Source organism: Wickerhamomyces ciferrii, contig 00090, assembly GCF_000313485.1.
Source record: "Wickerhamomyces ciferrii WGS project CAIF00000000 data, strain NRRL Y-1031 F-60-10, contig 00090, whole genome shotgun sequence".
Classification (NCBI taxonomy): Eukaryota; Fungi; Ascomycota; class Saccharomycetes; order Phaffomycetales; family Wickerhamomycetaceae; genus Hansenula; species Hansenula ciferrii.
In genome coordinates, this window is record NW_011887650.1 from 90803 (window position 1) to 115391 (window position 24589).

Here is a 24589-nt window from a genome sequence, read left to right on the forward strand (position 1 = left end):
GGGTAGGCGCTGATTCCCGATGAGACCTTAATGCTTATAAGATATTACGTACCAGCTTCCAAGTTTTAGCTTGTAGTATCAAGGATAAATATCGAAGATATATACTATATCCTATATATATGCAATGTTTCACATTAGATCATATAAATATTCGCACTAGCTTTCGAATTGTTTGCTAGTTAGGACGAACCAGGAATTTTATTGCAGCTTATATATGGATCAACAATGCTTAATGGCGCCCTAGTCGAACGATACTGCAGGTATGCTTTGAAGTCTGTAGTTTGAACTTTGAATTTGTTCACGATCTCTTTATAACGAGTACAGTCTAGAAGCAGTGAATCACGCTTTAAATTGTTCAAGTTGTTGACGGTACTAACATTGAATCAGGATTCAGAATCATCATGATTCATGGCGGAAGAGTTTTGCCCCGAGCAGCTTGAAAGATCTAACGAGCTGAGTGAGTGTACTATACTAGACTGGGGTCATTTAGGTCTGTTTCAACTCAACTAATTTTTTTAGTTCTTAAACAACAGATGCAAACGAATATTCAGTATCAACTTGGCCAAATTAGTTCAAACTTTAGGTACCGATTTTATGGTAGCGCCTATATCGATACACCTGGCAGCTAGGATCAAACCTAAAGCTTGGGCTCTAATGAAATCGACTATTAAACCAACGCTTAAAGCCTACCAGTAAGCATCCGTGCATTTCCGTCTAGTTTGATCTAATAAGTTCAGAAAGTATACCACAAGAGAAGTAGGAAGATCGTATTGGTGATGTTTACGCTGTGATTTCCTGTCTGTGTATCCATCATTTTGTTCATGAACATCGCTGCTTCTAAAGTTCTTTCGCTGTTGTATTAGAACGGAATCTACCGTTCTTTGAGGGCTTCTAGACCCTTCGCGAAGCTATCTTGGAGACTTTTTATGCGACAAAAATTCGCTCTTTTGTGGACTTGTTGATTTAATTTTGAACAGTTGAAATGAATTACACAGCTTGCAAAGATGAAATGAGATGAAATCTGCTTTCAATGTTCTAACTTCTAACGCTTCAACTCCCATTCGAAGTAAAACCCGTGTCTGTTATCTGAAATTAATCCATTACAAGTATATGCAATGGGTTAAAATTAGAAAGTATATATACAAGATGGGATATAGATGGTATGCAGCGTTCAAACCTCACTAGCTAGTGTCGTTCAAACTTCATATGTCATACAATTTCGATTTCAGTACATTTTACTCTCTTTCCAAATAAGGTACTATCGGCGTGTATATGTCATGGGTCATGGACGTATATGCTCCTGAAATATCATACCAATAACCAATAACACTCAAGAATCAAAATGTAAGATCGATTCAAGTATGGTCCTTAAAAGGCTTAAATTCACTTATAAGCTAGCTGATGTCCTAACGCCACGGTTAAAGTGGCTCAAATCCCTTTCCAATTGTTGGTTTATGGCCCTCTGGTGTGCATTGATTAAATCTTGACAGATTGATTCAGCTAGTTCATGATGATCCAGATTAGATCTATAGTTCCAAATTTGAAACTGGATCTATAAATCGACGACCGTCTAGTAGCCGAGGCCCATTAAAATTATACATGATATCAGTTTACAAAATGTTATTCGTCCATATATATAAGCAGTACCCCATTACATATATTACTTATATCAACTCAAATACACATATAAGGCGGATCAGATTGGATCTCCTATCAGCTCCAGAGTCCGTGGGTGAACGTTAAGTAATAACTCTTATAAGTAGCTCAAGTACCCCTAAACACAGGCCGTAAATTTTTCGTAAATTACAATAATATGTCGGTTGAGTTATATGAATATGAACTCTGCGCTAGTTGTGAATATAAAGTACTAGTTATTCCTAGTTGCAATTATATACGCTCTTTCAAGGAAAACAATATCGACATTCAGCATAGCTCTCATATTGTTGATCTATTAATTATCAGAAGCACTTTTTGTGGCAAGTTATATATAGCCATGGATCGATATGTAAATCTTAGTAATTTCCACTCTCTAGAACTCATGATTCATGATATTCAACATGAATTTTGAACTGGTGTTGCAGTTCATCCCAAAGCGATCATAATAGTTCCAAAAAGTGCAGCAATTTATAACCGATTAGTACAGCTTTTCAAATATTTATATATGGCGTCACTGGAAGCAGGTTGGGCCATATTCAAATGGATCGAGATTAGAGATACCTAGTACCTAGTACCTACGTATATTCAGTGAATCAGTGCTTCAATTTCACCTCCAAGTTTAAATTTCACAGAACTGTTTTATTGTTTGAAATTCTACCGCATACATAATTCAACTTTTCGGGACTAGTCTTCAAAATTGTGGTCTCGTTTTACGCTTTTTTCCTTTTTTCTCTCTCTCTTGGATGTTTTTTTCGCTTTCAAAAATTCGTCTCAAGAAGTTATCTATTAGTGAAAAGAATCAATTATTGACCACTTTCATTTCTATTCTTATATTATTTCATTTGTTTCCCTGTTATATTTCTTTCAAACCAATAGGTATTTGAACCTTTGTTACTTCAGGAGATTATTGCGTTGCTTTATCGCGTTCAAATTCAAATTCTTTAATTAAAGGAAATAATCCTGTTGTTTGAAATATAAAGTCTGTTCATATTGACTTATATTGAGTACTGCTATACAAATTTGCTGCTTAAAGAGATAGTTTTCATTATAGAACAAGTTCTGTTTTTGTGTTTTTTTTCAGTTCTTAGGTCTTTGGATTGTTTTCGAATCATTAGACTCCGTTATTTTAGTAAATATTAAGATATAACACCAATTTCATATTCAAGCGGTTAATTATCATTCTCTATTGAAATCTACTTTTGATCACATCAATTTGGGCTCTATCTAATTTTATCCATTGGAAAGTGCTTAATAGTCTCAAGGGGCAAGAATATTCCAAAAAAAATCTGCTGTACTCAAATGTCTTTGGGCCAACCACATAGCGTGGTCAATCCTCAAAATGGTGAATTACAAAGCAAAATAATTGAAGGTTCACAAGTCAAAGATGACAGTATAGAAAGCTCTCAAAAAGAGCATCAACCAGTGTCAAACGATCAAATGGATGTTGATAATAAACCTGAGCTTCAATCTGAGAAACCTAAAATAACACCAACTTCATCAAGTGAATCAACACAAACTTTAGACTTCAAAAACAAAAATGCAAGAGATGTTAAAAAAGATGTGACTATCTTACCGACAAATACAAAAGGTTTACATACCGTTTTTATACATAAATTATACAATATGTTGGAAGATGATGATTTAAAACATTTGATATGGTGGTCCTCAACTAATGAATCATTCGTTATTGCACCAGGTGAAGAGTTTAGTAAAGCTTTGGCACAATATTTCAAGCATACAAATGTTGCATCTTTTGTTCGTCAATTAAACATGTATGGATTCCATAAAGTTAGTGATGGTTCAACTTCTGATACAAATGATGTTACGTTATGGGAATTTCGTCATAGTTCAGGAAGTTTTAGAAAAGGTGATATCGATAGTTTAAAGTCTATTAAAAGAAGGTCATCAAAGCATACTTCAAAATCAATCACTTCTAATAATGAATACTCTGATAATGAAGGAATTCAATCAGAAAGAAGTAATTCTTTAGTCGATTCACAAGGTGAAACCCCTGTTGATCCAGTTTTAAATGTTAGACTCGCTGAACTTGGTCACAATTTGGCTGCTTTAAGACATGAACATGCTAGATTACAATTAAGATACGATACAGCTATAGATGACTTAAGAAAAACAAATCTAGATATGGTATATTTATTAGATCTTGTGCAAAAACTTGTACGTACTTCAAATGAGGAAAATCAATCAAAAGATACACAAACCAACTCATCTCAGTCAACACATAACCGTTTATCAAGTCCAGTAACGCATCAAATTAGAAAAATTGATGAAGACCCTTTACCATCACCAGGAACTGCGCCAAATGATCATCATTCTGATCAAGTTGATGAAATTGAGCATGATATTGCAAGATTCAGAGCTTCAATAATACAGAGAGCTGCTTCAAGAGATGTTGACCAGTATTCTGTTTCATTTGCACCATCTTATCAATTGAATCCAAGAACTTCACAACCCCATGTTCAACCCCCACCACCGCCACCACCAAGATCATCAACTCCTAGTGGTACGCAGGAGACTTATCCTTATCCATATCCACAAAATCAACCAGGAGCTGCTCCACAGCAACATCCAGGTCCACCACCATTTCACCAACCACCTCAACAGCATTTACCGCCTCATTTACAACAACAGAATCATCATCAATTACAAGTACCCGGCCCTCAAATAGTTCAAGATCCTTTCCATGCAGATAGAAAAGCATCGAATTCTTCATCCTCAAAATCAAGAAATATGTCAATCTTATATGATCCTTTGGCTCCTGCTGGGCCAGGTGGTGCTGCTATTTCGCCTGCAAGCCAAGGCTCTTACAATAGAAGTTCTGTGTCTGGACATCTTTCTAATACTGATACTAATATAACCTCACCAACAATTGCTCAGAATAGTTATTTCCCTGATTATAATACTTTGCAAAGATCACATTCACCACATCAAGTTGTTAGAGATCAAAGAGCTGGTTCTTTCCCAGGTATCGCACCAGGTATTCAAAATACAATGAGAGCAGATGGTTTAATGAGAAAAAGACATAGTTCTAATGATGCTACTGAATTTTCAAGAGTTCAAGAATTTAATTTCAACAATCCACCAAGAAGTATACCAATTTCAAGACCTGAAGATACTATTCATCAAAATAATGAGCCAAGAAAATCTGCAAGTGCTACAAGTTTAACTTCTCTTAGAACAAATCATAGTCATGAAAATTTGAAAAGTTTAGATAATAGTGGGGCTCCTTTCAATCCAAATAAGCCTCAACAACAACTACAACAACCATATTATCCATCACCTCAATTACATCAACAGCAGCAACAGCAGCAACAGCAAGGTACATCTGGATCAGGAGTATATGCCCTTCTTAATCCTAGTGACCAAGGAAGACCAATTCCAAAAAAATCAAGAAACGCTTGAAAATCATACAACTAATATTAACATATGAAAAAAAAAATTAAATAATGGATGTGGAAATTAATGACTAAAATGAAAATACTTTAATAATTACATGTTTATACACAGACACTTTTAACTTGTGTATTATTGCCAATTATGTGTTTAGCCTATTTATATTAATGTAATGTATCGTGTACTATATTTAATCAAGCTTGTTTGATCAAACGTAATACGTAATACATTCCTAGTGAACAAATTATTGAACTTAAACTTAATATTTATCGCTAGTACCATATATATATATAACATCATGCTATCTAAGTATCATACGGTAAATCTTCACCGATGGTATTAAGCGTTAGCAGAAAAAAATAAGAGTGTTAGTCGTTGATACTTATACTAACAAATTAACATATATTGACGAAGTTGAGCGCGAAGATACATACCTATATTTCACTGTAATATATTACATAATCCACCTGCGTGAGTTTTCCGCGAACACCAACTCAACATATGGAAATATTCTCATATTAATGAAACCTCTCAATTAAAACCCTCATTCTTGAATCAAACTCAAAGCATCATTCTGTCAGGATTGAACCAATGACTTCAAAACGTCCAACTGGCGTAGTTCCTACTGCACCAAAGCCACATTTCCTACCATTCCATTGAAATTGAACAAAATATGTTGTGTAATTGGGGTTACATAAGCAACATTTACACATCAATTAAACATAACATGTCCAATTATACAAGCATAGGAACATATTATGGAGATGAAAACTATATCAATGTTAATATTTTTATTTAATTATTTATTGAGTATCTTCTTATGGATTTCTGGTACCACTAGATGCTTATTACATCACAAAATAATCATCAAAAATTTTATCTGTCTGTCAATGCATTACGGTCAAATGTGTACGGTAAGGCCACGACATGGACCAGAATCACACAAACACCATATTTTTCAACATCAAAATCGCGACTCCGTGGCCAAGTTGGTTAAGGCGTGCGACTGTTAAAAAAAGCTCTTCGCTTTCAACAGGTTATCGCAAGATCGTCAGTTCAATCCTGACCGGGGTCGAACTTTATTTTTTTGCCAAATTTTCGGGCAATTTTGCCATTTTGTATTACTTTAAGCCAAAAGAGAATGATTTTTGTCATTGAAAGGTTAGGAAGTGTGTTTTTTTGGTCTCTACTGTGTTTGAAATGATTAGTTATCATGAATATCTGTTGTTCTACAATGTTTAAACGCTATAATCCCATGTTTTGTATATATCCGAAATCTATAAATCTTGATCTGATCTCTTAATGTTCATTCTAGTTTAGCATGATTTAATAATTGAATAAAACTTTATATTGTAAAGTTCTGCTACCTAATAGATCCCAATCATGATGAGTTATCCATAGTTCTTCAATTAATTTTAATCTTGAAAAAACTGAAGCACCTTTCCAAGTTAAAATTGATGGATCAATTTCTCTTGGTGCAGGTAAGACTTCAATTGGAATTACTTGATTATTAACAGTACTTAAGAACTCATTTAATTCTTTTTCAATAATTTCTAATAATTGATCTTGTAAAACTTGAACTTCCTCCTCAGATTGTAATTTTGATAATTCATGTTCTTTTTCAAAATTTGAACTTAATAATTCAATTTTTTTCAAAAAATCTGGTAAATTTAATAATGCTAAAATTTTTGGTCTCCAAATATTTATACGATCTGTTAATATGAAATCTAAAGATTCAATTTTTGAACCACCACCAACAATTAAAATATTTTCATAAAAATTTTTAGATTTTGTAAAATCATATCTTGAAGCATTTGCAATACTTTGAATAATAATTTTATCTAATGAAGCAATTGTTGGGAAATCATCTTCCTTTGTATCATCTAAAGTATCAGGATTAATTAAATCTTTTAAAATTTCAAAATCAATTTTATTTGCAAATAAATTATTATCAAATGCATTTTTTTGAGTTGTTGAAGTTGGATTATTTGAATTACCATTATAAACATCTAATGATTCTCTTTTAATACTTGATTCAGAATGGAATCCAATTGGTTTATTGAAAACTTTTGGGAAAAATAATCCCATTGGTGCTAATATAACTTCATCAAATACTTTAAATTCATATTTTTCAGATAATTGATTTGCATATCTTTTGGTAAAATTATATAATTGTACTGTAATATTTGCATCTTGAAATGTAATAAATTTTTCTTTTAATTGATTTAATTCAGCCCAATCAAATTCATTATTTAAATCATAATTTATTGGGAATTCTGAATTTTTTAATAATTTATAAAATAATCTTGTTATATCATCCCCACCATAATTTAAATTAACTCTACTATTTGGAATAATCATACCTTCATCAACACATGAAATTTTTGTTGACTTAGCACCAATATCAACCACTGTGGAAGAACTTACACCTGCACCATAAGTTGCAGCTAAAGATTCTTGAATTATTGCAACACTTTGAAATGACATTTTTAATAAAGAATCAATAAAATTTTCAACATAATTTTTATCATAAAGATCAGGTATAACTAAAACAACTTTATATTGATTAATTTTAGAAATTTGAAATTCTTTTTCTAATATAGTTTTAATAAATAATTGAATTTCACCTAAAATTTCTTCAAATGAATTATAATCTGATTCATTAAATTTCCCATTATTAATTAATGGATATCTTAATCTATAATCATCAGAATCAATTCTTAAAGCATCATTCCCAATATAAAAAGATTTATCATCATTATTAATTGGTTTTATATATTCTTGTTTATGAATATCATTATGTTCAGGTATAATTTCAGGTTTAATTTTTTTATTAAAATTTGTAACAACTTCATTTGAATTTGGTAAAATTCTTCTTTTATAATATCTCATTCTTTCTTTAAAATCTTTATTTAAATTTTTAAAATTTTCTTTTAAAATTTCATCATCATCATCATTATTAAATTCGGGAGTTTTAATAGGTGGTGTTGATTTTTTAGGTAATGCCAATACAAATGGGAAAGTTTTAGGGTAAACATCTGTCCCTAATCCAATCCTTATATTTTTAGAGCCTGGATGTAAAACAATAGTTTTAGAACCTAATTTATCTTCTTCAATTTCTTCAACTTCAGCTTCCGCTTCAGCTTCAACTTCTTCATCATCTAAATCATCTTCATCTTCATTTAATGGTGTAGAAACTGAAGGAGTATTTTCATTTTTCAATGAAGTATTTGTATTATTAGTTTTTGATTGAACTTTATTTAATCTAATTTGTTTCCTATCTCTTAATATAAATATTTGATCATCTTTTTTTAAATAATCAGTAAAATAATTTTTTTGATTAATTAAATTCCCACTTTCAAAAGTTGAAAATTTTAATGGATTTTCTCTTTTTTCAATACCAGATTTTTTAATTTTTTTTGCCATTGTTTCAGCAGCTTTTAATCTACCAACTCTTCTTCTTTCTAAAATTTCAGCACTAACTTTTTTCCCAGTTTGAGAGTTTTGTTTCTTGTTTTTGGAAGTTGAGGATGATCCTCCCCCAGGAGCAGGAGATCCATTAGCAGTAGGTGTTTCATTTGTTGGTGATAAAGGTTGTGGAGTTTCAGACATTTTATTTTGGAATTTTTTAGCACAATAATCAGCGGCTCAAATTATGCAGCAGCTATCAGCTATATGACCAATATATGAAATGTATAGCGCCCTGTTTAGCTCAATATAATAGTGTTGATGATCCAATTGATTGATGTTAATACGATCTGATTTGACAATATAGTTTTGTTGTTTAAACGCCAAAGATTTTAAAAAAAGTTGGTGAAGTCGTGCGCGGTTACAAAAATTAATACGTAACAACTTTGAAGAATATTTATGAAATTAACTATACAAAAGTTTGAGATTAATTGAATATTTTATTCAATTTGTTTGAATTTATTGGATTCATTAGATTGCAGAGATCATGGTTATTGTTTTTACTTAATTTATTATCATTTAGTCTTGATTGGATCTATGGGAGATAGTTATGTGTGATGTATAGTTCTCTATGTTTTCAATTGAGTTTCAAAGACTCATAATTGTACTTTGGTGTTGTACTATGGGAGCATGATAAATACTTATTAGTATATTGATATATTTATATGGTTATAGTCTATTCTTTATAATATTCATTTGTTCATTGAGACATAATTAAAATCAAGAGATAACCTTCCAATCATATCATTATAACCAGTATGATTCCTCTTGTATTTAATAATCCAATTCCTCTTTTGAATTCTCAATTGGATTACTATCTTTTGAATCAGCTTTAATTTTATTCTGATCATTTTTCAATTCATTTTCATTTCCTGTATCTTTAGTTTCTTCTTTTGTTTCAATATCTTCATTATTATAAATGTTTTTATAACCATCAATTATATTTTTCCAAGAGTTTACTAGTTCTAAATCATCAGTAACGCCGTTATCATGATTTTGGGGTTGTGAGTTTGACATAATGTATAATTATTGTTGTGAATAAAGGTGAACAAGATCAAGAGTAGGTTACGTAGAATAATGAATCTAATTAAATCTAAGATAGACCGCGAAATACATAAATACATTATGGTTTGTGGCACTGGTCATAGTTAAAGTGTACAATAATGGTTATAATTTATAAGCGATATACTATATACTATTCTCTTGCTCTGTTACATATATATATATATATCTATATTCAAGCAAATCTAATTGAACTATATATCAATTTTAATCAATAAATTAGCTATAGCTAGATGTTAATATGTTAATAGTTAATATAGCTAGTATCATCAAAATGTATGGGGGTTAAAGATCGCGATATTGTGAATATTTCAGTATCAACTTTCAAGTACTGATTCCTGAACAATTCAACAAGTACCATGATCTGAAGGTAAATGAATTGACCATTTAGATCATTTGAATGAAATCAATCCAGTGTACAATATATAATACCTGTCTATCCGATTCTTATAATCAGCTGGAGTATTCCCCTATAAATTATTCAACCTTTCTAACCAGAAATTAAACATCTCGTGGTGGTTCTTAAGATCTGGTTAGCGCCACGTAGAACTCGATTCCGATTAATTTACAATACAAATAGTATCATAGTTCAATACAATACGTTACTTTTAATCGGTTAATAGGATATTACTTTGTCAATGTTCTGCCTATACTCTCTGCTTATTCTCTGCCCATCTTCCACTCTCTCCCTATGATGTTCTGTCTACACTGGATCAATGGCCACTCGCTCCACTCGCTTCGGTTATCCGACTACAATTAAAATCTGTCCGGGGAATCTGACAATCCTTCCCAACTTCCTCCTAAAATCTCCCAGTCTCCCACTTTCCGGACTCCCCCTTTGACAGACTGCCTAAATAAAATCTTATTAAACACACCCAAATTTAAAATAATTCCTGTTTAATTCTGTTGTAATTCCTCCCCATAATTCCCATTAGACTTAGCCGTACTTTACACCTTGAAGTCAACTCGTGGGATGCCCTGTGTTGTCCACCCCCTAAATTCCCAATGTCTCCCTAATCTAATCTCTGTCTAATCTCTGTCTAGTTTATCTTTGTAGCCTCATCTTCCGGTTCAAACACACACAGGATTCCTATTTCCTCCCCCCGTGAAATCAAGATCCGTTGAATTAAAAAACCATTTGACGAAAGAAAAAAAAAACCTGTTTTTTAATATTTTGATTTCTACAAATTTAAAAACTTAACGTGTTAATAAACCTTCAATTGATATAGATCTCAATTAATATCAAAGTTTAACAACAATGTCATTCTTAAATCAAGCTAGAAGATTTTCAACTTCTTCAATTAGAAGAAATTATTCAGAAACTATTAAAAATTTAAAAATTAATAGTGATACAAAAGTTATTTATCAAGGTTTTACTGGTAAACAAGCAACTTTCCATGCTCAACAAGCTTTAGATTATGGTACTCAAGTTGTTGGTGGTACAAATCCTAAAAAAGCTGGTTCTTTACATTTAGGTCAACCTGTTTTCGCTTCTGTTAAAGAAGCTATTGAACAAACTGGTGCAACTGCAACTGGTATTTTCGTTCCTCCATCAATTGCCGCTAAAGCAATTGAAGAAGCTATTGAAGCTGAAATTTCTTTAGCTGTTGCAATTACTGAAGGTATTCCACAACATGATATGTTAAGAATTGCAAATATTTTGAAAACTCAAAATAAAACAAGATTAGTTGGTCCAAATTGTCCTGGTATTATTGCTCCAGAACAATGTAAAATTGGTATTATGCCTTCAAATATTCATAAAAGAGGTAAAATTGGTATTGTTTCAAGATCTGGTACTTTAACTTATGAAGCTGTTGATCAAACTACTAAAGCTGGTTTAGGTCAATCTTTAGTTATTGGTATTGGTGGTGATCCATTCCCAGGTACAAATTTCATTGATGCTTTATCATTATTTTTAAAAGATGAAGAAACTGAAGGTATTATTATGATTGGTGAAATTGGTGGTTCTGCTGAAGAAGAAGCTGCTGAATTCTTAAAACAATACAATTTAACAAGAGAAGTTCCAAAACCTGTTGTTTCATTTATTGCTGGTGTTTCATCTCCTCCAGGTAGAAGAATGGGTCATGCTGGTGCCATTGTTGCTGGTGGTAAAGGTGGTGCCCAAGATAAAATTAAAGCTTTAGAATTAGCTGGTGTTGGTGTTGAAGCTTCTCCTGCTAGATTAGGTGCTGGTTTATTAAGACAATTTAAAGAAAGAAATTTATTATAAAGTGAGAATAATTGATGTTTTCAACTCTTTTTAAATATTCTTTAATAATAATTTTAAACTTAGTATAAATATAGAATAAATTTTTGTCTAAATAAATCTTGGTTAATTATATATAAACATATATAATTTTTTAGAAATAACATGAAAAAAGGTCTATGACTTATGAATTTAAATATAAGATATAAGTAGCTACAACAATATTCATTATCCTATAACATGACATATTAATATACAATTTAAAAATCCCCATTTAAAACCAATATACATAAAAAATGAATTAGAAAAAACAATATATTTAATAACGTTCTTTCATTCTTGATGCAACAGTACGTAAATTACCATAAACTTTACCAGGAGGAGAACCAAGAATTAAAGAAACAACAGCTTCTCTTGCAATTCTAATATGAGTAAATCCACCAAGAATATGAATTTTAGAATCTGCAAGTACAATTCTTGTTCTTGTTGCATTTTCTATAGCAAATTTAGTTTTACCATCTTTACCAGCAATACGACCAATAGCTCTTGATAAATGATCACCTTGTAAAGTTTTAACATCTTTAATTTCAAAAGTTTCAATATATAAATCATCTAATCTTAAAAGGGCAATTGAATCATCTGTATCAAAACCTAAAGTAAATGCTTTTATAAAATCTGCACCTTTTTGTAAAGCACCAGGATCTACCGTGGCTTTATAAGTTCTTAATTCCACTGTCTTGGTTTTTAAATTCATTCTAACTTGTAATTTTAAATGATCAACTAATGGAGGATAAATTTTTGGCCATGAATTTTTTAATGGTGACATTCTATGAGGTGGTACTGCAATTTTTCTTGATTCAATTTTAACATGTTGACCAGATTTAGAAGCAGAACTGAAACGTGGTTTACCTTCAGCATCTAATACAACATCTTTAGTCTCCACTTTCTTATTTGTTTCTTCATTTTGTTCTTCTTGTTCTTGATCAATTTGACCTGATGCATCTATTAAAATTTCATCATCTTCATCTTGATTTACTGGTATTTGATGTGGTTTTCCTGTTGGTTCTTGTGATGGTGCCACTTGTGACTTCTTTAATGCAGTAGGAGCAGCCATTATTATATATCTCTTTAGTAGACTATCTATCTTCTCTCTTCTCTAATTATTTCTTTTATGTATATATATCTAAAATTTTTTTTTGGTTCCTGCAATGTTCGCGAATTAGTTTTTTGAGAAGAGATGAGTTACGTAATCAGCTGTCATTTTATTTACGGGTTTTTCTTTTTTGCTGGTTACATAATTTATTTTTCAAATTTTAATTTGTGGGTTTTGGAAAGGTTGGTATTAATATAGGAATATACTTGTGTTGAAGAAAGGAGAAGGTTATACTTGGTTTAAGTGTATTGATTGCTAGAGGAATACTGTGTTATTGGTTATACTGGTTTCTTGGTCTGTTTTGGTTTTGGTTTGTTTTTGGTTTAGTGGTTGAGAGCAAAGTGGGTACCTTAATTAGCAATTACTATTATATAAGGATTGCACCACAAAATTATATTTTAATTGATATTAATCACATTTAAACTTGATATAAACAGGGATATATGGTTTAGCATGAATATTAGCTTATGATGACACTAATAACTTTGAGACCTTTATCTCATATATCATATTATAAACCAATAGGATTAGTATCGAGAATATTATCAAAAAGATCTATTTGGTTACATCATTCAAATAAATTACAAATACATTCAACTTATGAAAGAAATAATAAATTAATACAACATAATAATAATATATATAAATCATATTTACATACTTCATCAATAAGGCAAAATGATGAAACATCGGGGAAAGATTTAATGAAATATAAATCACAATTACCAATGATTCCCCCAAAAAAATCTATAACTCCAAATAATATATTAACAAAAGAAGTTTTATTATCACAAGCTACATCATCATGGGAAAGATTTGTTATTAAATCAAAATGGTTTTTAATTAAAGGTTATAGACCTTTCAATATTGATGAAATTAGTGCATTTTTTTCTTGGTTTATCCTTAGTCATATTCTTTGGATTATATTAGGAACAACTACTTTTTTTTCATTATTATTTTATGGATTAAATTCATTATTTGCAAAAGAATTAGTTGGGAAAGTTATGGGGAAATTTATAACTTATTTAAATCCAAGTTTTGAAATTAAATTTAAAGATGCAGTTGTTCCCGAGTGGGAAGATGGTATGATTGATTTTAAAAAAGTTATTATTAAAACTGTTGATGATTCTGGATTAAAATTAGATTTAAAATTAGATCACTTAAAATTAACTTTATCTTTCAATAAATGGTATAATCAAAAAGGTATAATTGATAAAGTGGAAATTCATGGTATGACTGGAATTATTGATAGATCTGATTATTTAGAAGGTGATGATGGAAAAAATGAAATTGATTGGTTTAATAATGAAGATTATGAATTAAGTGGATTAAAAATTGTTGATTCATTTTTTAAAGTTTTACCAAAAGGTTTTACTTCAGAAAATAATATAAAACCATTAGAATTTGCCATATATAGTTGTGAAATCCCAAAAATTAGAATAAAATGGTTATTAGCTGATTTTTTCAATGCAAGTTCAATAACAGGTTCAGTTAATGATTCATTATTTGCCATACATAAAAGACAACATAAATATGCATATGTTAGTGATATTGAAGATGATTTAAATCCATGGAAACGTATAACAAGAATAAGATTAGATCCTTTAGATGTTGATGTTTTAGGTTTAACAAGTTCACAATTTAATTGGATTGTTGATGGTAAAGCTGATATAACATGTGATATTATGTCCCCCGTTGAGGAAGATGATGGTTCTTTATCATCAAATTATATTGTTATTGATTTTAAAATTCAATTTAATGATTTAAAAGCCAAGTATCCAATTGAAGAACCAATGACATCAAATGGAGAAAAATTAATTTCATTAAAAGATTTAAAACCAATTATATCATATGTTAATAATAAAAGATTAGAAAGTTTTGAAAAAATGGAAACAAATTTTGAATTACCATCATTAAATTTTAGAATTGTTAAAAAAATTAATGAATTAGAAAAAATTTCAACATTAAGTGAATCAAATTTTTTAGATTTAATTTCAAATGAAATTTATATTGATTGGTTAAAACATGTTCATGAATATGAAATTGAGCAAAGAAATAAAAGAATTGCACAATGGTCTAAATCATTTGCTTCACAATTATTAGTTGTTGGAATTGGAGCGATGGTATGAGATTTATATACAAAAGATTATCAAAAAGATTATAAAGATTACGAAATATTAATGACGTTACGGGTTAATTAAGTGGACTATAGATAGAACCTTGTATATATATAACTATCATAGAAGTTTTACTTAATATATTTATATGAAATGTTTACTCAGTTGTAGTTGAAATTATGTTATAAAAACGGTCATAAAAGGAATATTTAAATATTTAAAAGTTTATTATGGGTCTGCCCCTATCGATAATTCCGGTGTATTATATAATCAGTAACATTAGCATTACTAAGCGCGCTCAATTTTATATAAATAATTTTAAATTGCCATCCTTTAAATTTGTCACATAATTGAAATTAGAATTCAATTCAATTCAATTCAATTAATCTTCTCAAAATGACTGCTTTTATTGTTGGATCAAGTGGATTAGTTGGTAACTATATCTTGAAACACGCACCAGAATATTATTCAAATGTTGTTAGTTTAAGTAGATCTAAACCAGATAATAGTGAAAATGATCAAATAACCACAATATTAGAGAAAAACAGTGATGAATGGACTAAACAAATTGATAATTTCCAACTGAAAGAAGATAATACTGCTTTCTTTTCAGGATTAGGTACTACAAAAGCCGCTGCTGGTGGTATTGAAAATCAACGTTTAATTGATTATGATTTAAATTTAAATTTAGCTAAAGCTGCTAAGGCAAAAGGTTTTAAGAAATACATCTTGATTTCATCATATGGAGCTTCAAAAGATTCTAAATTTCCTTATTTAAAAATGAAAGGTGAATTAGAAGATGCAGTTAAAGATTTAGGATTTGAATCAACAATTATTTTACAACCAGGTGTATTATTAGGTGATAGAAAAATCAGTAAAGGATTTGGTAATAATTTGATGGTTAGTCTTACTTCATGGTCTACTGGAACTCCATTCTCTAAATACTTGTTTAATCCAATTCATGGTGAAGATGTTGCAAAAGCTGCGTTGAAATTGGCCCAAAAGGAGACTTCTGAGAAAGTTGTTGTTGTTGGTGGTTCTGAGCTTTATGACATTGCCAGATCATGATTACTTTGACCTTGTTTTGTTGATTTTGTTGATTTTGTATATTTTTGTTGATGTTTTTGTTGTTTTCATTTTGTAGTTTTGATTTTTTCATGAAACGCGCTTTAAAAAAATGAAATTTGTATTGGAAAATCAAAAATATTAGATCAAAAATTAGACCCTTTGGAAAACTCAGACCTTTGTGAAGGATCAAGACAAAAGAAGGGTTTGCACAAAATGGCCCTGACAAAGAGAATACAGAGGATAATCATAGTTATTGCAATCATAATAACTGTGATATATTTCTCAGCTTTTAAATCAACAAAAACCACATCATCAACATCAAGATCATCAACATCACAAGATAATTTTAAACCAAAAATTGCTGATTTCGGTGGGAATCCATTAGGTGAAGGTATTGTTAATGGTGAATCAAAAGATCAAAAGGGTTATAATTGGGTTTTCGAATTAATCAATGCAAACATTCCAAAAAATGTTGGTAAATTAACTGAATATAAGAATAATGAAATTGCAAAAGAAAAATTCGCTACAGATGATGATTTTGTATATTCAAGAGAATATTTATCAAATTTATTAATATTAAGTGATGAACAACTAGATATTCTAAAGAAAACTCATGAATCTTATAAATCTTCAATCTTAAAAGATCAACATAAAAGTTTCCATTCTGAAAATTCAAAACCAAATGGTAATGGTATTGTTTTCGTTGGTGGGATTAAATTTTCTTGGTTATCATTCATTGGAATTCAACAATTAAGAATTCTTGGTTGTAATTTACCAATAGAAGTTTTCATTGGTGATGAAAATGAATATGAAGAAGAATTTTGTGAAAATATTTTACCAAAATATAATGCTCGTTGTACAGTTTTACATAAAGAAATTGGTGATATTACCAAGAAATTAGATACCAAAATATCTGGATATCAATATAAAAATTTAGCATTTTTAGTTTCAAATTTTGAAAATATTTTATTTTTAGATGCTGATAATGTACCAATGAAAGATCCAACTCCTTTATTTAATTCAAAAGTTATGAATGATCATGGACTTGTTATATGGCCAGATGCTTGGGCAAGAACAACTCATCCAAAATATTTTGAAATTGCTGGTGTTGAAGTTAAAGATCAAATTATTAGAGGTCCTTATAAAGGTCAAGACGCAAATTCATTAAATTTAGAAAAAGATGTTTCTTTCCATGATTTAGAAAATACTTTACCAAATCCTTCAAGTGAAAGTGGTATGATTTTAATAAATAAAACAAAACATTCAAAAACTTTATTATTATCATTATATTATAATATTTTTGGTCCAAAACTTTATTATACTTTATTCTCTCAGGGTTCTGCAGGTGAAGGTGATAAAGAAACTTTTATTGCTGCTGCATTTGTACTTGGAAATAAATACTATCAAGTTTTACAACCTTTTAAATTTATTGGTTATCATTATGATGGAAATTTTAATAGTAAAGCACTCGGTCAAGCTGATCCAGTAACAGATTATGAAAATTTCTTAAAAGGTTCACATTTAGATGATTATAATAATTTAATTGATGCACCAAACTCAGTAAAACCTGATATTTTTTTTATGCATTTAAGTTATCCAAAATTAATTCCATTTGCTCTATTAAATGATGATGAAATTATCAAATCAAAAGATCAGAATAAACATATTAGAATGTATTTATCATCAACTGAAGCTGCTGGTTATGATTTTGAATTAAGAATTTTCCAAATTTTAACTGCTGCATTATGTGAAGATTATAAAGATTATTCACCAATTTCTGAAAGATTAATTGGATTAAAATTTAAAGAATATTGGGGTCAAGATCCTAAAACTTTTTGTCCACAATTAATTGATCATGTTAAATTTTTAAAAGAAAATCCTGAATAGAGTTGTATATATAATATATCTATATAGAAATTGTATGTTTTATCTAATTGTTTATACTGTATGGATTCAATTCAATTTTTTTCTAAAATTTGTAAAAGTATTTGCAAACCCAATAATTGCAAAAATTGGACCACTTAAAACACCAGTTGTTGAACTCCAATGATAACTTAATATTAAATCACAAATTAAATTGAAATTAATTTTAGTTAATGATAATTTATTTTTATTCAAATTTTTCAAAGATTCCACTAAATTATAAATAAACCAAATTCTACATGAATAAACATAATACCAATCTGATGTAGTTAAACTTTTATCATTTTTATGAGATTTCAATAATAAATGATTAAAATTATCATTAATAAAATCATGTGATAATAAAAAACCTAAATTTTCATAAATTGTATAAGTTGAAAATATAATAAACTCAAATAATTCTTGGAATTTTTCCCTTGATTTGAAACTTTTTTGTAAATTATCAATTGAATTATAATTTTTCAAAAATAATGAGATATATGGTATTATAGCAAATATCCCTTGTGCAATATTCATATCTGATATATAACCATATATTTTCCTTAATGTAACAGCATAATATTCTTGATTAACACTCAATTTAGATTCTTTTGGTTCTTTTAATGTTGATAAATATTCTTTATTTTGATCAGTATTTCCTATTAATGAATAATGTAAAATTTTAAATCTAAATAATAATTTTGAAAGTAAATATTTCACTTTTGGATAACTTTTTATACATTCTGATATTAAAATTGCAGTATATTGAATCAATGAAAATACTGAGTTTTTCTCTTTACCTATAAATGAATTTAATTTATCATAAACTTCTGGTTTTGTTAATAATGAAGCATTCTTAATCAAGAAATTAGTTGTATCAATATTTATCTTAGTTGTACGAGCTGACATTATTTAGCCTTCTATAAATGAGTGGAATGAGTTTGAACTCTTAAGTATCCTCTTTTTTTGGGTGGTTTAAATGTGATCAGTTGTTGGAAATATAAAGCACATGGAAATTTAATGCTCGGTTAATTGGACTTTAAATAATCTGTGACAGGTTTTCGCGTATCTCGGTCATCATGAACATGATTCACAAATTAAAATATCACAAAATTATAGAAAAAGAAGTGGTTTCGATGGTTGTTGGATATGATCTTAAAGGTGGTGCTTGTGATGATCTTGGTGATGATAAACATGGGAATCGGGTGGTTCAAGTGTTTAAATTGAAGGCTGATGGAAGATCTAGCCATGTTCATTCAATTCTCATTCGATTCAATGTCTATCATATGTCTGTTCACAGAATTCAATGACACACCAAGCCATTGAAATGAGGCTGATATGCTGACATATAGCATGTTCAGTTACGAATATGGTATTTAGTTGGTTTTCCATACTGATTCACACTTGTTCTTGCTTAGATCTATGTTGTTTAACTCTTTAAGTGCATGTCCTGGAACATTTATTACGCATTGTCAACTGCCCAAAGTTAAGGTTAATTTAGGTTTATCTATAATTGAGCCTTAAAGCTGTCTATGTTCGAAGACATGTACTAACTCTTATTATCCGTTTAGATACTTGATTATCGTCTGATACCAAGTAATTAATCGTTTAGCAAATATTGTCAATTTAGTTAAACATCAGCTTGTCGGTATTTGAAACATTAAATAAGTAACATGATATTCAGCCCATAAAGCAGACAAATAACATGAAATTAGTCCTAATATCCTTAATTTAATTCTGAAGCAAAATTTTATAGGAATTGCATGATTACCAAGTATTACTTATGTTTTTGAAAGTTTTCCTGTTCATGTAACTCTACGCATGTTTAAAATCTTGACATATACCCTTATCGGAACCTCCTATAGATGAGCAAAAACATAACAAAACCACAAAAAATGACTAACTATGAAGAGATAATTGACTTCTAAATCATTTAAAGTCAAAAATAATGAATAAAATAAACGATTTAGTATATTAAAGAGTCAAAAAAATTTAAAGGCAAAAAAAACAAGCTTTGCCTCCTGCCAGAATTGAACTAGCGACCTTTGCATTACAAGTGCAACGCTCTACCACTAAGCTAAGGGGGCTTTATTTGAGAAAAATTGACTTTTTTGCCACCCTGAGATAACGCTCACATTACATAAATGCTGACTAATCATTTAATTTCATTACTCATATTTCAACACTATAAAGTTAATTTAAATTTAAAGATCGATTCGATATATATTATTCAAAACTCAAGCTATGTCATCATTAAGTTAGATTTTAAATTAAAGCAAAAAAAAATTATGAAATTACAAATTTCAAAAAAATAATCAACCTCTTAATTTTTAATTTTACTTTAAAATTAATTTTATTTAATTTTGATAATTTTTTTTTGTGGATTTTTAGGCTAAAAATAGTCTCGTTATATATATTTGGGACTCCTCATTAATATATAGCTAATTTTTGGATATGTTTTCATACAAATATCTATTATAAAAATTTATTACATATTCTAAATTATTATAATTTTGATTATTAATGTATTACATAATACATATAAACAGTTTAATTTAGCGACAGCTAAATTAAACACCCTTTAAATGTATATAAACATCAGCAGCTGTATAACCGGATGATCTTTGATGATGTTGAATAAAAATGCTATAGAAACATAAAACGCAACACTATAGTACTACAGTACTAATCGACATTAGAATTTAGGGCGTGTAGAGTCCGGTTTTAATCTAGGTATAGGTATTTTATCAAATTTCAATACAAATTACAAGACAATGACGCTATGAGTTGTGCATATGAGGCCTACTGAATCCGAGAACGTTACACAGGTGTCGGTACTATATAATTTTTTAATACCGTGTAACGAAAGGATTAAAATTATGTAACATACTATCGGTTAAATGTTGAAAGTAATCCACCATAGTTTCGTATCAATGCTCCATTGATGAAGAAGCTACAATGGTAATTTAACTTTATATAAAAAATATTCAAATGGACTTTTAAGGGAATATATGTTGGGTTATACTTATTCCTGCACAGTGTATATACAACTATTTAGAAGCATTCAAAGGAACCATATATATTGGGTATTAAAGTTAATAAACAACTTCGTATGGGTTAAGGCGCAGGTATTTAACTTTTCTATACTATATACTATTTCGATTAATATATTTGGTTTATATGTTAAATTAGCTCGGATACTCACGCTTTTCTACTATAAGATTTGATCTGTTGAATCTATGTTAACAACAGTATAAGTAATCGGATCTGGGAAGTAATCCAGATTTTTGAATCTCTTTACCTTGTCTTCGATCTTAAAAAATCTAAAGCTCTGCTATTCTTGCCAGTTTCTCAAACCTTTTAAAGCTATAAAAGTGACGAAAATGTAACTTCCATGGCCTAACTAGTGATTAACATAGTTTGTGTACTTGATTTACCAGTTTTGAGGTGCCTGCCACAATATGTTCCGTCCTGCATAAACTATTCATAGTATACGTAAGTTCAAACCGGTCGTTTCAATATTATTCCGAGTTCCATAAACTTAAATGTTAAACATTGATACTCAATTTTTAGCTTGTTTCACTTCGTCTAAATGAAGTTAAACTTTGAGTAATAACGGTGGCTAGTCTATGATTATGCTGAATTCCTGGGAAATGCATTACTCACCGGCATTTCACGATTGACTAAGTAAAAGTTAGGAGGTACAGTGCATCCTGAAGTAGTCAATTCACAAAGAATCTAAGTATAACCGTCAATTTCAGAATACTTTATAATATATAGTTTATAGACGTAGTACAACTTATGAAAGCACTGAGCTGTGCAAATTGGACATTGATACTGTAAGCAATAATCCAGCTTCCAAGATTTGAGTTTACTTTACGAGGTATTGATATAAAACTATTACAGTTCTTTCTTTGTGACAAGATTTCAACACCAAGGTAAACTGGCCAAGACCTGAACTTTGAAGTTTAGTTGAGTTAATTTTTAACAATTTTTGATTACAATGTTCGAATCCACACTGTACAATGCACAGTGCACACGTTCATCAAAACCGAAATCCGAAATGGGATGGCCTTTGATCAATTTATGGATTTTATCGCCTCTTTAAATGGCATGCCCTGCAGTATTCCAATTTCCAAATAGCCATGTTTCAGCTTTCATTAATTAATGTTTAAACAGCCTAGTTATGGCATAAAATTGGTCGAAAATAGTAAGTTTAGATATGGAAGTTTAAACTGAATTCATAACAATATATTCTTACCTGGACTTTTCAAGTGGTAAAGAATCAAGATACACTAACAAATGAGGGCTGGTTGGAAATCCAAACCAAAAGAGAGATCACAGATCCCAGATACAGTACTTAAGGCTTTCATTTGTTTCATGACTCACAACAGAACTTAATTGCTTTAAGTGAACGTCTGATGGAATTCTAGCAAACCTGTATATTTGAGAAATAGAGATTTTATATCTTGCAAATTGAATTTTGTTGAAAGTCTCTGAGAGTACGGTAAATTCTTAAAGGTTTTGAAAATTTCAGATATATACTCAATTAGTTCTCCAGAGTAACAAATCTTCCATAAGATTCTTCAATTTCAGATTCGTTTATATATCAATAAGATCTTACTAAATTTCAATATTAAATCAATTTCATAGGAGGGTGCCATTGCCAGCATTTTCACCTAGTATGGTGTAGAAAGTCAAACATCTATCATAGCGCATCAAAAATTAGTTTTAATCATAATTCGAATGAATTATAACTCTTAAACTTATTCAAAAAGAAAAGAGCATTGGTTTTTTTCTTTCACTTTATTGAATATATGTAGAATCCTTTAGAAAATATAACTCACTAAGATAATATTAGTTTTAATTAAGGACTTAATAGTCGCTCAGATACACAGTTAATAGCAATTATATGGTACAATCTAAAATACAAATATCAATTATTCGAACATGGTACAATTTTAGGGAAAGGTAGCTTCAATTATATATACTGTATCTTATTGTGATCAAATTGCCATGCTTCGACATACACGAGAATTCATTTCTTGAATTCTTGAAAATCTAGTCGACACGCTCAAATTTCAAATTTTATGTACCTTTAATATATTGCTTCTAAGCTTTAGTAATTCAAAATCCCCGAGATGTAATTCTTTCCAATATTGAATTCAACAGCTCGATAGATGATATATAGCAGTTTGATATTCAGTTAAAACTTCACATCTGTGATTGATTTAAATCAAGTTCTAACCCGATGCCCTGATAATGTTCATCAGACATAACATAAGTTTAGAAATAAAGTTAGACTTTGGCAGTTGATGCGGTAGCCCCAGAAGATCAGTTTAAACTTGCATATGGTACTTTCTAAAGCTCGCTTAGCTGGAGTTCCGACTTCGATCAACAAGCTGTGTAGATAACATCTGAAAAACAATACCAAATTGGAAAGAGACCAACCATTTCAAGTAGTTACTATACTCTTTACAATTTTTTGACAGAGATTAGATTCACCTTTAGATAACCAAACGGGCAATTGTTGCTATCCAGAAATTGTCGAGTCTAAGATAGCATATAATTGTCGATAATGATTAATACCAGCTTCTTCCAGATCTTAGAGATTGACTGAATATTTTGAAGAGCTGGTAATAGCGATCCATGAAATTCGAAATCAAGTGCTAAGTTGAAAGTAATTTAAGAGCCAAAAACCTTTAGGTGCCAACTAGTATCATCTAATATTTTTTATATATCGTGATTCGTTACATATATTATCACGACAAGAAAGCTGCAAAATGATTGCTCTACTCACCAATATATCATGGAATATAAGTTGATACTGATACTAATTCATCCTTGAGGTTCTGAAGCTAACTCTAAAATTGTTCATATAGTACCACTGTAAAACATTCATCTTACACCTAAGAATATATACCCTTTTATCCTCTATCATTGCGATTGATCAATAATTTGAAATACAATTTAAATTTTTGATTCAACAAGAGTTTTTTGATGCACTTGTCAATCACTCACCAGTGCCTACAGTTTAAATACTTTATAGATTAAATTGGATATATAAAAATTGGCTTTAACAGTAAGACTTTTATAATTACATAGTGACAACGTGTTGTATTATTGTATATCTTAAAATTCGACTAACGTTACCAAAATGACGCTTAGAATCAGGTTTATACGTAAATACAATCACAGCTTAGTTTTTCAGTGTTGATTCTGATGAATGTTGTAAATTTCATGTGCATAATCACAAAATGCCTTAGTATAATTCGTAAACAATTCGACTTCATAGATAATGAAGTATCCGCCTTCGAATTATACTAGTAATATTATAACAAACTATAACTAGCCTTGGTGTTTGAATTGTAGCTGAAGAAATGATCTCCAATATGATTATTACATGTATAATCAACATTAGATAGGTTGTAATAATATACGACGTCTGTAAAAAATTACATGCAAGTTTACTTATCGAATACAATTTTCGATATTTCATTACAGAATTTTCTTCCATATACGATTCTAAACTAATAACGGCCATTT

At 29.7% G+C, this 24589-nt stretch overlaps 8 protein-coding genes across 8 annotated transcripts; 5 read left to right on the plus strand and 3 right to left on the minus strand.

The window, feature by feature from the left end:
* Positions 1–2955: 2955 nt before the first annotated feature.
* SFL1 (Sfl1p) lies at positions 2956–5076 on the plus strand (the record flags this gene model as incomplete). The annotated part of the gene is made up of 1 exon (XM_011276046.1): positions 2956–5076. One exon carries the CDS (start codon positions 2956–2958, stop codon positions 5074–5076), a length of 2121 nt encoding a protein of 706 aa, XP_011274348.1.
* A 1317-nt stretch (positions 5077–6393) lies between these two features.
* On the minus strand, positions 6394–8679 carry ARP8 (Arp8p; the record flags this gene model as incomplete). The annotated part of the gene is made up of 1 exon (XM_011276047.1): positions 6394–8679. The coding sequence occupies one exon, from the start codon at positions 8677–8679 to the stop codon at positions 6394–6396; it is 2286 nt and encodes a 761-aa protein (XP_011274349.1).
* Positions 8680–9309: 630 nt separating this feature from the next.
* On the minus strand, positions 9310–9552 carry BN7_3382 (uncharacterized protein; the record flags this gene model as incomplete). The annotated part of the gene is made up of 1 exon (XM_011276048.1): positions 9310–9552. One exon carries the CDS (start codon positions 9550–9552, stop codon positions 9310–9312), a length of 243 nt encoding a protein of 80 aa, XP_011274350.1.
* A 1303-nt stretch (positions 9553–10855) lies between these two features.
* Positions 10856–11827, plus strand: LSC1 (succinate--CoA ligase (GDP-forming) subunit alpha; the record flags this gene model as incomplete). Its single annotated transcript, XM_011276049.1, has 1 exon — positions 10856–11827. One exon carries the CDS (start codon positions 10856–10858, stop codon positions 11825–11827), a length of 972 nt encoding a protein of 323 aa, XP_011274351.1.
* Positions 11828–12122: 295 nt separating this feature from the next.
* Positions 12123–12917, minus strand: PNO1 (Pno1p; the record flags this gene model as incomplete). Its single annotated transcript, XM_011276050.1, has 1 exon — positions 12123–12917. One exon carries the CDS (start codon positions 12915–12917, stop codon positions 12123–12125), a length of 795 nt encoding a protein of 264 aa, XP_011274352.1.
* Positions 12918–13684: 767 nt separating this feature from the next.
* Positions 13685–15085, plus strand: MDM32 (Mdm32p; the record flags this gene model as incomplete). The annotated part of the gene is made up of 1 exon (XM_011276051.1): positions 13685–15085. One exon carries the CDS (start codon positions 13685–13687, stop codon positions 15083–15085), a length of 1401 nt encoding a protein of 466 aa, XP_011274353.1.
* A 384-nt stretch (positions 15086–15469) lies between these two features.
* On the plus strand, positions 15470–16141 carry FMP52 (Fmp52p; the record flags this gene model as incomplete). Its single annotated transcript, XM_011276052.1, has 1 exon — positions 15470–16141. The coding sequence occupies one exon, from the start codon at positions 15470–15472 to the stop codon at positions 16139–16141; it is 672 nt and encodes a 223-aa protein (XP_011274354.1).
* Positions 16142–16354: 213 nt separating this feature from the next.
* Positions 16355–18028, plus strand: BN7_3387 (alpha-mannosyltransferase; the record flags this gene model as incomplete). The annotated part of the gene is made up of 1 exon (XM_011276053.1): positions 16355–18028. The coding sequence occupies one exon, from the start codon at positions 16355–16357 to the stop codon at positions 18026–18028; it is 1674 nt and encodes a 557-aa protein (XP_011274355.1).
* Between the last annotated feature and the right edge of the window lie 6561 nt (positions 18029–24589).